Below are 16,629 nucleotides of genomic sequence, written 5' to 3' on the forward strand. Positions count from 1 at the left end.
CAATATCAACAGAACTTAATTAAGCAGAATATGCAGTGACAGCAAATATGCAAGCACAATCTTGACTGAAGACAGGTAACCAAACAAGCTTTTTACAGATAATAAGGAGTTTGGAGGGAGGGGTGTGTAGCTGGTGAAAATTCAGTTTTGTAAGTATACTGCCATTGAGAGAATTACTCCTGAGTATCTGCAACTGTACTTATTCACTGCAACAGTAAACAAGACAGATATGATCCCTGTTCTCAGAGAGCTCATAATTCATGATATTACTTTTGCTGGATGCACCAGAAAGAGAGGGATACATTTTAGCTTGGCCTTCAACTATGTAGGTATAGTTGTGGAGATCTGGGGATTAGGATGGCATCCTTAGGAACAAGGATAACAGCAGAAAAATAGTAGTTGTATTTGTTATCTGAAACTTTCTGAGCTTATACTCCAAGTAGCTGTAGTTCAAAATTATATATGCCTGATTTTGTTTTTAAGTAATGCCTTCACACACTCAAGGGGAAGAAAAAATCCCAACCCTGTCCTGCTGCATATTAAAGATGACCACTGATTCTTTCAGTCCTTTCTATCCTCTCCCTTTGAATCAAGGCAGGCTCTAATATGGCACAAGTGATGCCCTGACAGTTTCCAGACCCAGGGCAATCTGGCAGCTTCCATTTTTTGTCTCTTGGACCACTCTGTCATAAGACAGCTGCTATGGTGACGATGCTCTAGTAGCCCTGTGGAGAAGCCTGTGTAAATAGGAACCTAAGCAGAGAGAAACCGAGGCTCTCAGCCAACAACCAGGCCCAACTTTGCTGGCCGGATAACTGGTGCCTCCAGCCTGTTAATGCTGCAAGCAATGCAGACGAGCTGTCCCCACCATGTTCTACCCAAATTGCAGATTCAAGGGTGAAATAAATGATTACTGGGACATACCTGAAACTTTACCCTGAATCCAAGGTATTTTTAAAGATAAAACTAACTAAATGAGGCAGTGAAGAAAGTAAAAATCATATTTTTTGAGCATTTACGTGACTAAATGCTTTATACATCCTTATTCTCTACAATAACCGTATTTGATAGGATTATTTTCTCTATTTTATAGATACAGGTTATTGACTAGAAAATTGAGGAACTGCCCAAGGTCACATAACAGGAAGATAGTATTCAAAAGCAGACCTGACTCCAAGGCATCTGCAAAGAAAACGGGAATTAAGGAAATTCTAAGCTAATGCTGGGGTGACTCAAATTCTCATGAATAAAGTATGGATTAGGAAAATATGACACCAATTAAAAGGTGCAACTGAGGGTGCCCCAATATTCCTTAGCAGAACTTTCCAAATTAGCGGTAACATGTTTTGATGCATAGTATTCAGAAAACAGCAACATTTTCTTGGTATGTAAAACTTTATGATGCCTGCTAAATGCAAGTGCTCCAGAGGAAAGAGGTTACAAACATGAATGGCAATATTCTTGCTCTGAAGGTTCTTGCATTTTAGTATGAGAAATAAAGTATGTTACACCAAGAGTTGCTTCGCAAGGTACCAAGCTATAGCCCCTATAGGTATGTATCATGTGAAGAATAAAGTACTATGGGAATTTATTCATTCACTCAACAAATATTTATTGGCTGCCAATGTAACAGTAAACAAGACAGATATGATGCTGCTCTCAGACAGCTGATAATTCATGATATTACTTTTGCTGGATGCACCAGAAAAAGAGGGATACATTTTAGCTTGGCCTTCAACTATGCCTAGACTTTGGGCAGGTGGGGATCTGGGGATTGGGATGGCATTCTTAGGTACAAGGATAACAGGAGAAAAATGAAAAACACTAAAGCATGAGAAAATTAGCAGGACATGTACGGGGACTTTAAAGTAAGAACCATATTTTATCCACTTTAAGGTTCCATCAATTTAATTCAGGATCATTATTTTATAAACCAAAAGAAAAAATAGTAATTAAAGTTTTACAGAAATGGTTCTCAACTGGGGGCGATTATTGTCCTCTAAAGGGCATTTGGCAATATCTGGAACCATTTTTGTTGTCACAACTGATAAGACTAGTCTTTAGTAGATAACATGTCAGGGATTATTGCTAATCATCTAAAACGCAAGAGACCTCCCACAAAAAAAGGATTATTTGGCCTAACATGTCAATAATGCCAAGGTTGAGAACTCCTAAACTACAGAATGTTACAAGTTGAAAGATGCATCTAGGATATCTAAAAAGTTATTTTAAGATACAGAAAATGCAGTAGTTCAGTTTACCTGAAATGAACCCAAGATTTGTAAAGGAATACTGGGAAACAATGCTGGCACTCTGTATCTGAATCTGTTCTTTCACCTTTGGAATAGTAAAGTGATAATGATCAGGGACTATGTTTTAAGAAATTAATTTAATGCCGTGTAAGTCACAGAGCTGGCCTTTGATGACCACTCTGTCCAAACTTTGCTTTCTAGAAAACCTGCACTCTAATCACTCCAATTGGTTTATCTATTTCTGCTAATTCTCATCTCAGAATAACACTCATCTCAGAAGAAATAACACTGACTCACCTCACCAATCATATGGTATCTCTGATTATTTTTCTTTTTTAAAGCCCAGCTCTATGCCACTTATTCCTCCTCTCATGCAGTGTTTAACATATTATTTTCTTCCTTTGAACTTTTAAAATATATCACCTGTATCTAACAGCATTCACTATGTGTGTGATTTATCCTTCCTCTACATGTAAGTTCCTTTGGGTCATGATCCATGATTGCTTCATACTTGCAACTCTCAGGGGACCCATGATAGTGTCTTGCACATCAAAGGGGTCAATAAATATTTGTAGACTGAGTAATGAATAAATATACAGTACTGGGAGAATATAATTAAATACAAATTCCTCAGACTTCTCTCAACCTTTCCTCACAGGGCTCATTTTGTAAACATGAATCATTTTAGTAGCTCTCCAAGTCCTCATGCTTTAGCTATAGGGTCTCAGAGGGAGCGGGGTTCTTAACCCTTACTTTACAAAACACCATTTAATAAATTCCATTACATTTCAGATCATATCTCCAAGGGGTATCAGCCAGTACTTGCTCTCAAGACATTTAAAACATCTTATATAGGCAGAGTCCCAAATTCCCTGAAAAAAAGAGACAATTAGGGTACAAATATAAGCAATAAGAAAACTTCTACTCATTGCTCACAATCCCAATTGCATTCTTGATAATCATACTTTTTGCACACGTATGTGTGTGTGGGGGGGGGGGGGGATTTAGAACGTAACAAAAACCTTAAAAATGTATGAATGTAACAAAGAAAATAAGAAAATAGGTCAGTTATAGAATTTTAAGGAGATCCTTTAAAAGATAATGAAAAGCAAGACTATTATTATTTTATAACACAGCTTAATGGTGGAAGATAAGATTGTGGTCAATCCATACAGAAAATTAAGAAGACCATGTTTTAGAATATTTTGCATTTTGCAGGGCTTTTTTTTTTTTTTTTTTTTGAAGTCCCCTCTTTTTTTTTTCCTTCAGCGTGGTCCTCAAGCATCAACGTTTGGTGCCAGATTCTAGCAAGTCTTTTGCTTCATTTATTTTGGCTGCTACGTAAGGAGATCCACCTGAGACAACAAAGAAAAATGAATTAAATTATACTTCATCATTGATACTAAAAATACTCTTCTCTGATATTGTCTCACACATTAATCCTGACAAATTATTTTATAAGCTAACTAGAAATCAAAACAGTATAAATTAAACTTGATTAGTGAAGTCCTACAACTATCCAACAATTAAAAAAAAAACCTCTGAGAAAAATGATGAAAGAAAGTTATGATCAGGAATAAGTTGAAAAATATTCAAATACTTCATGGGTCAGACATTCACCTTTCCAGTATTTGACCAGAGAATTTTCTAAAATTAAGTGGATGGTTAGGTAAATAAAGTAACAGTCTTTTCCATGACTGTTTTCTTTTCTTTTTTTTTTTTTAAAGACACATTCATCTGTGAAAAGGGGTATCTTTTTGAAGAACATAAATCAATTCAAGGGGTCTTTTTAAAGTATTAATCAAGTCTTATGATGTCACAAAAATAAAATGCATGTTTAAAAAAGCAACTATGTACTACCCAGTGCTAAAAACCTACTTACTTAATAGAGATAAATGATCTAATATTAATAAATGAGAGATAAAAATAAGGTCAAAAGAAATTTTTGTTCTCTGAAATGATTCTATTAGAATATTGACAGAGTGTAGTTTTGGATTTACAGTGCCCCAAAATAAAACTGAGTTCCTTTTTAGAGGTCTTTGCAATGAATTCTTTCTAATGTAAACAGCAAGAGGAAAACTGAGGTGAATTTCAAATGCAGAATCATTGTAAATCACAAACAGAACCTATTTGACATACAAAAATACTAGCCCCAAACTGTCACATGAAAGCTAAACATCATACGCCTTCTAACTTCTAGTCCTGAACACTGTCATTGTTTAACGCTCAGACTAACAATCATATTACAGCTCACCAGTCTCTGTGTTTTTTATTTTGTATTCTCCCCTTAAGTGCAAACCATCTATAGCTGCTGAAAACATCATAAGGTCTCAGTAGCTTACAACAAACCAAAAAGCATCTAGCTAATATTGGTGTACATTGTCCTGACTTTTTTCCAGCCTTTTATTGATATCATACCACCCAACTTATGAACGGAAAAGAAAGCAAAGAAAATACATCAACAAACATGGCGTTGTGGCAGAAAGGGTAATGCTGGAGAAAGCTATATTTAGCTCTTTGCCCTTGAGGATACCACTGACATTTTCATATCAAGATCTGAATTGCTATAAACACTTATGGAATATATCACAGTATGTCCTTGAATGTGCTATAAGAGTTACAAAGAAAGCTGATAAAAGTTTAAAGCACTTGGTTATGAAATCTGTTGATTTCATGATTATCTTTGAAGACGATCTAGCAATCAGGAATTAGGTAACGTCAATGTGGTAAGCTGTTTAAATTCTTAGAGTTATCAGGGTGATGTCCTCAATGTCTTGAATATCCTCAGCAAATACTAAAATATTAATTAAACTTAAACATAACATTTGATTGATATGCATTCTGGATATGTAAATCATAGGCTGTAATATGCTCACTCAGCAGTTTGAAAAAAATTAAAGGCATAGATGATAGAAAGTCTTATACATTTTGGACTGGTCCTTGTGACCCTCATTCTACCTCTAAATAGTTGGAAAAATTCTTCAGTCCAAAACTACAATTCCTATAGTCTCTTCAAGCAGTGTTTGATTCACATTAGGTTCCATTAATTAGAGCCATTCTTGTAAGACTTGGAAGGCTGAAATGAGGGAAAGCCTTTCTTGCTGAACCTCTTTATCATTATCACTACCAGTAAGCAAGAGTGTGGTTATAGTGGTGGCAGCAACTGTGCTTCTCCCACAGTTCTAGTGGCAGCCTGTGAGGCAGCAGCTTCCCTGACACAGTAGCTCTGTAATTGTTTAGGAATGATTCTTGTAGGTCAAGTGTAGAACTTGCTCCTTCAGATCTTCGAACAACGTGTAACCTGTGCTAAATGTTCTCCTGGTTAAAATACCTGGTTGCTGGCAGTGAATCCTGACTGATAACACAGGATAGGATGCATACCCTAAATTTAACGAAAACAAAATACTCTTGGCTGTACACAGTGGCTCACGCCTGTAACCGCAGTACTTTGGGAGGCTGAAGTGAGAGGACTGCTTGAGCCCAGGAGTCTGAGACCAGCCTGGGCAACATAATAAGATTCTGTCTCTACAAAACATTAAAAAATTAGTTGGGTGTCGTGGTGCACACCTGCAGCCTGAGGCTGCAGTGAGCCTTGATCGCACCACTGCACTCCAGCCTGGGCGACAGAGTGAGGCCCTATCTCCAAAAAAGAAAAGAAAAAGAATGAAGAAAATAACACTCTTCAACCCCTCTCATTTTTCTGGGGGAATTCAGTGAGTTCCATTTAATTAGAACACTCACCTTCACCCTTGGTATTTCTGTACCTTTGTACTTCTACCAGTAAATATTGCCAGAGGTCTTCTGCTTCTGGCTACTGTGAACCATCATGTTTAAGACCAACTCTCCCACTGACACCCAACTAGAAGAGCTAAATAAAATATAAACACATCAGTATAAAAGCACTGGAGGGCTACCAAGTCAGTCAGGTCTTGAGGGCCAACATCCTGGAGATAAGGGAAATGTACTATGATGAGTCCAACATTCTGCACTGCTTTTTTCCTTCAAAGAAGCCAGACACATAAGAGTATCTAATACTATTCCATACATATGAAACATGTCTAAGGCCGAGCACAGTGGCTCAGACCTGTAACCCCGGCACTTTGGGAGGCCGAGGCGGGCGGTTCACGAGGTCAGGAGATTGAGAGCATCCTGGCTAACACATCTCTACTAAAAATACAAAAATATAAAAAATTTTAGGGAAACCCCGTCTCTACTAAAAATTAAAAAAAATTAGCCGGGTGTGGTGGCAGGCACCTGTAGGCCCAGCTGCTCAGGAGGCTGAGGCAGGAGAATGGCATGAACCCGCGAGGGAGAGGTTGATGTTGCAGTGAGCCGAGATCGTGCCACTGCACTCCAGCCTTGATGACAGCAAGACTCTGTCTCAAAAAATAAATAAAATAACATAAAATAAAATAAAATAACATAACATAACATAACATAACATAACATAAAATAAAATAAAATAAAATAAAATAAAATGAAAGATATGTCTAATCTATAGTCCATGGCAGAAAGAAGAATGGTGACTGCCCAGGCTGTGGACTGCCCAGGCTGTGGGGAGGGACTGGCAATGGGAAGGGGCAAAAAGGAACCTTTGGAGCTTATGGAGATGGTATATGTCTTGACTGTTAGTGGTTACATACACATATATATTTGCCAGAACTCATCAAATTATGCATTTAAATGGGTGCATTTTATTCTATATAAATTATATCTCAATAAAGTTGATTAATAAAAATCCAGCAGACTATATATTAAGAGACTATACTTTTAAGAAATAGAAAAACATATACACTATCAAAAATAAAGCTGACATTGTTATACTAATTATAAGATAAAGTACATTTTAAGGTAAAATGCAAAACTAAAATGGGCAATTTCACAGTGTTACAAGGGTCAGTCTACCGGTAAGAGAAGGCAATTGTAAATTTGAATATACCTACTAAGATAGCCCTCAAAATACACAAAGAAAAAAAGAAGAAAACCAAAAGGAAAAACACACAAATCCACAATCTTAGTGAGTGATCCCTCTTCTCAACAATGCATAAAACAAGTAGACAAAATGAAAGAGTAAGAACACTGAAGTTAAATAACATCAACAAACCTGATTTAACTGACACACATAAAACATTCCGCCCTACAAGTGTAGAATGTATCTTCTTTTAAACTGCACATGGAACATTTACTGCAACTGACCATGTGCTAGGGTATAAAGTAAGCCTCAACAAACTTCAAAGATTAAAATAACAATAAATGGTGCTATGTAAAGTGTCTTCCATGGATGAATGTTGATTTACAACTGCTATTAGACCATAGGTTTGGAAATTGAGATTAAGTGTTCAGAAAATATAGCTGTTTGAAATAATAGTGTACCCCTGTAAAACCTGGATCTTATATACATACTTTTTTCCTCAATTTTCTCCTTTCATTTTCATTATATTTTACAAAAGCTGTCCGTCCACCATTGAGAGAAGAAAAAAAAAAAAGTCCTCCAATAGAGTTTGAGAAACACTGAAACAGAGTCTGTTAACTGACCATAAGAGAACTAAACTAGAAATCAATAACAAACACATCTAGAAGATCCCAACGTTTGAATATTAATCAACACACTCCTAAATAACTCACGCATCAAGGAAGGTAGCACAATAGAAATTAGCATTTGAGAGAGAATCAACACAGTGAAAGATTAGTTCTCTAAAAAAGTAATCAACTTCATGTCAGAGCATGTAAAAATGTAAAAGATAAATTCCAAGAAAAAGAAAACCTTTCAAAACTAATATAAGAAGAAATGGAAAATCAAAAGAATATTTAAGAAGCTAAACATGTAATTAAAAATCTTCCCAAAAAATAATAATCCTGGCCATGATTTTGTCGAATTTTTCCGAAAAATAGAAGAGAAAACATTTTCAACTCTTTTTATGAGGTCAGCATATCTTTGATAACAAACCCTAATGAAAATGTCACAGGGAAACCACAGATCCATATCTCTCATGAGCACAGGTGCAAAACAAACAAAATATTCACTTATCAAATCAGACTAGATATGATGACCAAGTTAGGTTTATATCAGGAATGCAAGACTGGCTTACATATCCAAAAATTAATTGATGTAATTTACCAAATTAACAGAATAAAAAATATATATTTATTAATTTATTTTTTTGACACAGAGTTTATCTCTTGTTGCCCAGGCTGCAGTGCAACGGCTAGATTTTGGCTCACTGCAGCCTCTGCCTCCCGGGTTCAAGCGATTCTCCTGCCTCAGCCTTCCGAGTAGCTGGGATTATAGGCATGCACCACCATGCCCAGCTAATTTTGTATTTTTGGTAGAGATGAGGTTTCTCCATGTTGGTCAGGCTGGTCTTGAACCCCCAATCTCAGGTGATCTGCCCGCCCTGGCCTCCCAAAGTGCTGGGATTATAGGCGTGAGTCACCGCGCCCAGCCAAAATAAATATATAATCATGCCAATAGGTTCAGAAAATTCAACACACATTCATAATAAAAGCTTTCAGTCAAGCTTCTGCACAGCAAAAGAAATAATCAGCAGAATAAACAACCCACAAAGAGTAGGAGAAAATCTTCACAAACTGTGTATCTGACAAAGGGTTAATATCTAGAATCTACAAGAAACTCAAACCAATCAGCAAGAAAAAAATAAATAATCCCATCCAAAAGTGTGCTAAGGACACGAAAAGACAATTCTCAAAAAAAAGATACACAAATGGCCAACACACATATAAAAAAAAGCTCAATATCACTACTTATCAGGGAAATGCAAATCAAAACCACAATGCCATACCATCTGACTCCTCCAAGAATGGCCATAATTAAAAAATCAAAAAATTATAAATGTTGGCATGGATGTGGTGAAAAGGGAACACTGTTACACTGTTGGTGGGAGTATAAACTGGTAAAACCACTACGAAAAATTGCACACACATGCTTATAGCAGCACAATTCACAATTGTAAAAATATAGAACCAGCCTAAATGCCCATCAACCAACATGAGGATAAAGAAAATATGGTACATATATGTAATGGAATACTACTCAGCCATAAAAAGAAATAAAATAATGGCATTTGCAGCAAACTGGATGGAATTGGAGACCATCATTCTATGCGAAGTAACTCCGGAATGGAAAACCAATCATTGTACATTCTCACTATAAGTAGAAGCTAAGCTATGAGGACACAAGGGCATAAGAATGATATAATGGACTTTGGAGACTTGAGGGGAAGAGAGAAAAAGGATATGAGGGATGAAAGACTACACATTGGGCACAGTGTACACTGCTTGGGTGATGAGCACACCAAAATCTCAGAAATCACCATAAAAAAGCTTTTCCATGCAACCAAACACCACTTGTTCCCCCAAAACTATTGAAATAAAAATAAATAATAAATAATAACACTAAATGAGAATGGATTAAACAATCCAGTCAAAAGGCAAAGGCTGTCAGACTGGATTAAATGACAACATGATCCAGCCAGGTGCAGTGGCTCAATGCCTATAAACCCAGCACTTTGGGAGGCCGAGGCAGGAGGATCACTGGAGTTCAGGAGTTTGAGGCTAGCCTGTGCAATATAGCAAGACACTGTCTCTATTAAAAATAGAAGAAAAGCAAACAAGCATGACCCAACTATATGTTCTCTACAGGAGACACACTTAGATTTGAAGACAAAAATACTGAAAGTAAAAGGATGGAAAAAGACATATCCTGACAGCAGCAATCACTGAAAAGCTAGAGTAGTTAATGAGACAAAGTAAACTTGGAAACCAAAAATGTTATCAGAGACAAAAAGGGACATTCCATAATGAAAAATGGGCCAATCAATCTGGAAGATGGAACAACTGTAAACATATGTGTACCTAACAATAGAGCACCAAAATATATGAAGCAAAAACCAACCAAAACAAAAACAGAAACTAAGAAATGAAGAATAAATATTTTATAATTCCAGCTAATACCCCACTTTCAATAACAGAACAACCAAACAAAAGATCAACAAGGAAACAGAAGACTTAATACTATAAACTAACAAGACCTAACAGATATTTATAGAATACTACCCAATAACAGAATATGTAATTCTTCCCAAATGCACAGAGGATATTCTCCAGGACAGAGCATATACTAGGCCATAAAACAAACCTTAATAAGTTGAAAAAGGACATAAATAATACATTATATTCTCCGACCATAATAAGACCTTAAACATGAATACCACCACCCATAGCTTATGGGACACAGCGATAGCGGTGCAGAGAAATTTATAGCTATAAATGTCCATGTTAAAAAAAAAAAGATGGCTGGGCACAGTGGGTCACACTTGTAATCCCAGCACTTTGGGAGGGTGAGGGGGGAGCAGATCTCAAGAATTTGAGACCAGCCTGGCAACAGGGCAAAACCCTATCTCTACAAAAAATACAAAAATTAGCTGAGAAAGGTGACATGTGCCTGTAGTCTCAGCTAATCAGGAGGCTAAGGTGGAAGGATCACTTAAGCCCGAGGGGTCGAGGCTGCAGTGAGCTATGACTGTGTCACTCCAGTCTGGGTGGCAGTGAGACCCTGTTTCAAAAAAAAAAAAAACTTCAAATCAATAATTTAATATTCAACCTAAGACAATGGAAAAAGAAGAAAAACTACTGTATGTCAATAAATTAGATAATTTAGAGAAAATGGACAAGCTCCTAAAAGATACAACTACTGATACTGACTCAAGAAGAGACAACTTGAATATTCCTGTAACAAGAGACTGAATCAGTAAACAAAAAACTACCCACAAAGAAAAGCCCAGCCCCCGATGGCTTATAGAAGAGAGAACATTTCCTATTTTATAAAGCCTATATTATCATCACGCCACAACCAGATAAAGATATCACAAGATATATAAGTATGGATGCAAAGATACTAAAACACAATACTAGCAAACCAAACCCAGCAACATATAAAAAGAACTATAAACCATGACCAACCAAGGGATGCAGGAACTATAAACCTTGCATCCCTGTGGGATTTAACACAGGGATGCAAGTTTGGTTTAAGCACCAAAAAATAAACATAACCAATCTCATCAAAAAAAAATAAAATTCACATAATGATCTCAATACATGGAGAAAAAGCATTTGACAAAATTCAACACCCTTTTGTGAAAAAAGCACCCAGCAAACTAGGAATACAGAGAAGTTGTCTAAGTGTTAGTATGTTTGTAGATAAAAAGCATCTACAAAAAACCCACGGATTGAATGGAGAAAGACTGGATGCTTTTCCCTAAGACCAGTAGCAAGACAAGGATGTCTGTTCTTAACGATCCTAGTCAACATTGTAATGGTGGTGAAAATGAGGTTAAAAAAGAAAAAGACATCCAGACTGGAAAGCAAGAAGTAAGACTATCACTATTCCTAGATGACATGATCTTGTATACTGAAAATCCTAAAGAATCCACTAATAACTATTAGACCTAATAAATAAGTTCAGCAAGGTTATGGGATAAAAGATCAATTACAACTCAATTATATTTCTATATATTTATAATAAACAATCTAAAAATAAAATTATAAAAATAATTCCATTCACAATAGCATTAAAAATAATAAAACAGTAATAAATTTAACAAAAGAAGTATAAAACTCAGACTTGTAAACTACAAAACATTATTGAAAGAAATTAAGGAAGATCTAAATAAATAGAAAAATATCCTGTCTCTGTGGATCAGAAGACTTAACACTGTTAAAATGGCAAAATTCCCCACTTTACAGATTTAATGCAATCCTCATCAAAAATCTCAGCTGATTTCCCTGTAGAAATTGACAGGCTGGTTCTAAAATTCATATGGAATTATTACAGAAGGACCAAGAATAGCCAAAACAATTCTACAAAATAAGAATAAAGTAGAAGGACTCATACTTCACAATATTAAAACTTACTACAAAGCAACACTAATCAAGACAGTGTGGTACTAGGACAAGGACAGACAGACAGATCAATGGCTAAAGGGGTTTCTTCCTGAGGTGATGAAAATGTTCCAAAATTAAGTGTGATGTTTGCACATGTCTAAGAATATGCCAGAACTACTGAACTGTATACCTTAAATGGATGAACTGAATTGTATGGTATGTGAATTATATCTCAATATAGCATTAAAAGAAGAATGCAGAGATAAGGGAATCTGAAGAAAAATATTTGAATCTGATTCGGTTTATCAGATCATTAGAGAATCACAGAAACCCAGAGTTGGAAGGGTTCTACCTCTTACCCAATAAATGAATTCCTTCTATGACATCACTAATAAGTTGCTCTCTAGTAGTTTTCAATCAAATTACCTTTGCTGCCTCTATCTGCACATCACTTTTTCCATTGCTGTAGCTCCAGTGTCTAGAAGAGGACCCTGTTCTACCGACTTCCAGAAGCCTCGATAATTACTAGCTGACTGATGTCTTGCGTTCCAGCTACAAGAGAAGTCTTCCTTATAGGGGTCAAATTTTCACTGCTTAGAGTTTCTTCTCAGTGAACACAACTCTGTTCTCATAGAGGCATAGAAGAGGGACTTCACATATACATACCACATTTTAGGTATTTGATATTGCAAAGATCCCCTCTAAGTTTCTCAGCAAATTTTCTTTTTCTTTAACCACTGCTTTGGCCAAAAGCCTAGGAATCATCTTTCTTCATTTTGTCTTACCCCTGATTCATAAGCTTTGTTGGCTATTCCTTCAAAATATATCCGGAATTAGACCTTTTTTTTTTTTTAAACAGTTTCAGTCTTGTTGCCCAGGCTGGAGTGCAAAGGCTAGATCTTGGCTCACCACAACCTCCGCCTCCCGGGTTAAAGTGATACTCTTGCCTCAGTCTTCCAAGTAGCTGGGATTAGCTTCCCGAGTAGCTGGGATTACAGGCATGCACCACCACACCCAGCTAATTTTGTATTTTTAGTAGAGATGGGGTTTCTCCATATTGGTCAGGCTGGTCTCGAACTCCCAACCTCAGGTGATCTGCCTGCCTTGGCCTCCCAAAGCACTGGGACTACAGGCATGAGCCACCGTGCCTGGCCTAGACCCCCCCCTTTTTTTTTTCCCTGACCTCCTCTACTACAACAACCCTCATCCAAAACAGTATCATTCTCTTGGATTACTACAATTTTCTCTAGTGACCTCCTTGCTTCCACTCTTGACTCCCTATTTGCTTCACAGCTGCCAAAATAGTGTTCCTAATATTGCAAAACAGGTAACAGCATTCCCATAATACCTAAAAATAAAACCTGCAGTTTGTAGTACGGCTTGCAAGCCACTCCATCATTTAGCCTTGGGCTTCCTCTCCAATTGTATTTCCTACCACTCTCCCCTTTGCTTGCTAATGCTCCAGCTGATCTGCTTATAATTCCAGAAACAAACCATATGCTCTCATTTCAGGACCTATGCACTTGGTGTTTCTTCAGCCTGAAATACTCTTTCTTCATTTTGCATGACTTACTGCCTTAGGTCTCTGCTCAAATATTATCTCCTTAGACAGAATTTCTAAGGAGGCTATAAGTAAATCAGCATCCGCCTCCCCTCCAGCTGCCATTCTCTATCTCATGCTCTGCTTTTTCTTCAAAGTGCTTATGATCCATGACATCATGGGCATTTTTTATATCAGCCTTTTCTGCATAACAAACCACCCCAAAACTTAGTGGCTAAAAGCAACAATGTTCTTGTTATTTCTCACTTTTCTGTGGATTGGCAGGGTGGTTCTTCTGAGCTGGGTGGTCCAGGATGGCCTCATTAGGGCCTAAGCTGGGATAGCTAGGCCTCTCTCTACTTGGTCTTTCATCCTTCAGGGAGACAGCTTCGTCTTCTTCACTTGGTGGTCTTAAGGATCTAAGAAGGTAAGAGCTGAAGCTGCAATGCTTCGTGAGGCCCAGGCTCGGAAATCACATAATGTCATTTTTTGCTATATTCTATTGGTCAAAGCAAATGACAAAGGCCAACCTGAACACAAAGGGTGAAAAATCAGACCACCTCTTGATGGAGGAGCTATGAAGAATCTGTGGCCATTTTAAAACTATCAATTACCTATCTACTATTGCCTCTCACAATGGAATGTAAGATTCCTAACAGCAAGGTCTTTGGTTATCTTCTTCAGTATCTAGTGCATTATCTGGCTTATATTAAATACTCAATACATTTTGTTGAATGAATAATTGCTCATATGACATTGTTTCCAGACACTTCATGATCCTATTCAATTTCCTCTGAATATGTGATTTGTTAGTATCCTTAAAAAATCTGGGATCCAGAAACAGACACAAAATTCTAGGTAAGATCTAAATGCCTAGCTCAGTACAGCTGGATAAATGTTAATTGAATCAATGCATAACAAATAAACACAGAGGACTGCAGTAATATTTGGTCTTTAATAAAGATACTATGTGTCCTTTATGCAGCTTAAGACCACATTAAAATTTTAGCAGCTTTTATGCTGTTGAATCTTATAGGCCTTGAGATCAAATACATGTCCTATGGCTCTTTTCCATGTGAAACTCTGTCAAATCTCTGTCCCATAATTATACAATTGACTTTTGAGACTTAAAACATTACATTTATTCCCCCCAACATTTAATCTCTTCTAAATCATCACCTTCTCTAGTTGATCATTACCACTGACATACAAACCTACTAAAAACTATTCAACAAGCTTTTATAATTAAAAAACAAAAGTAAAAAGCAAAAGAAAACAAAAAATATAAATTTTTCCCTTAATGACTCATCCCTCTCTTGCAGATACTATTCCACTTCTCTCCTTCTCTTCCTCACAAAATTTCTCAAAATAGCTGTGTATATAAGCTAACTCAACTTCCGTATCTTTTCACTCCTTAGCCCAGCACCAATTAAAACTGTTTAAGGTCATCAAAGTCTTCCAATGTGGAAAAAATACTCTGGACCCTCCTCTCTATCCTTATTTTAATGGTTCTCACAGCAGCATTCAGCCCAGTTTATCACTTGGTTTCCTTAAATATATTCCTGTCTTAGCTTCTATGGTATCATTTTTCTCCTTACATTTTTTTTCTTCTGTCTCCTTTGATGATTTCCCGTTTTCTAACTTGATCTATACGTGTTTGGTTCCTTAGACCTGGATGTTCGGGTTTTTTCTCTCCTATTTCTATCCTTACTTTCACTTTTCATGACCTCTTAAAGTTGGTTTCAACACCATCTTAAATTGATGATTCTTAAGTCCAGTCTGCTTCTCTGAACGCTAGAGTCATTTATTCAATTTCTATTCTCCATTCCCACTTGGACCATCTACTGACTAATTCATTTAACATCAAGACAATATTTTTTTTCTCCTAAACCTGTTTACAATCCACTTGTCCACTCTAGATCATCCCCATTTCAGTAAATAGCTCCACCATCTACCTAATTTTTTGACTCAGAAATCAAGGGGAAATACTAAATGTCCTGTGTCAAATCAAGTGGCAGTAACTGTTGCTTCTGTTTCTAAAACATATCTCAAATTCACTTTCTTGTCTCCATCCTAAACCAGGTCATCATTATTTCTCACTCAGATTACCCTACCAGCCTCCTAGACGACCGGCTAGTCAATTCATTTGTCATACTGTCTCAAAAGTAACTTTCTTTACTTTTGTTTTTGGTTATGATGGAGTAGTACGTTAGATGCTCACATTGAAAGCAACTTAAAAAAAAGCCAGACAAAATTCACAACAAAAATGAAACCACTACTAAAAAACCCCACCTCTTGAACTAGTGTTATAGAGAAACTTCTAAGAAAACCATGACTCGAGGGTCCAAAGATTCCAGAAGGGGAGTTTCCTCCCCTTCCGGAGTTTCAGAATGTTTCAGAAAAAACATTCTGAAATTGCTTTTTCCCTTTTTGACGATGCTTGGTGTAAGGCAAGAAATTAAAAGTATGGGCAAAGGACACAAGAAGGCTGCTACTGGGGCAGGCAAGGTATCACAAGCTGCTAAGACAAAAACTGTAGACTCAAAGATTTAGAACTCAACTGACAAAGGCAAGCTTGAAAATAGAGCCTGATACACAGCTGATTTTTCCCTCTAAGTACATACCAAATTCTGAACTTGTACAGGGTGGAAGCAAAGTAGAAAGTTTCCGAAAAAAGCAAGAAGCTTCTGAAAAGCATAGTAAAGTTTTTGGAAGTTTCAAAATGTTAAGGAGACTGTGATTAGAGATCAGAACCTTCCAGGCATAGGAACCCCACTAAACACCCCACAAACCCAGTTGGAACCCGTAGAGCAGTGGTTCTCAAATATTAGTGTACATTAGAATCAACTGGAGGGCTTCGTAAAACACAAAATGCTAGGCCCCAACCATAGGTTTTCTGATTAAGTAGGTCTAGGGTGGAACCCAAGAGTTTGCATG

At 36.9% G+C, this 16,629-nt stretch overlaps 1 protein-coding gene across 1 annotated transcript in view; it reads right to left on the reverse strand.

Annotated features, from left to right (window-relative positions):
* Nucleotides 1-1,595: 1,595 nt before the first annotated feature.
* The window catches only part of DNAJC15 (DnaJ heat shock protein family (Hsp40) member C15), an 82,136-nt gene continuing 67,102 nt past the window's right edge, over nt 1,596-16,629 (reverse strand). Inside the window, exon 6 of the mRNA XM_023187291.2 lies at nt 1,596-3,607. Within this exon, the coding sequence (XP_023043059.1) occupies nt 3,537-3,607 (71 nt within the window). The 3' untranslated portion in view covers nt 1,596-3,536. The remainder of the gene's footprint in view (nt 3,608-16,629) is intronic.

This window comes from Piliocolobus tephrosceles, chromosome X (genome assembly GCF_002776525.5).
Source record: "Piliocolobus tephrosceles isolate RC106 chromosome X, ASM277652v3, whole genome shotgun sequence".
Lineage (NCBI taxonomy): Eukaryota > Metazoa > Chordata > Mammalia > Primates > Cercopithecidae > Piliocolobus > Piliocolobus tephrosceles.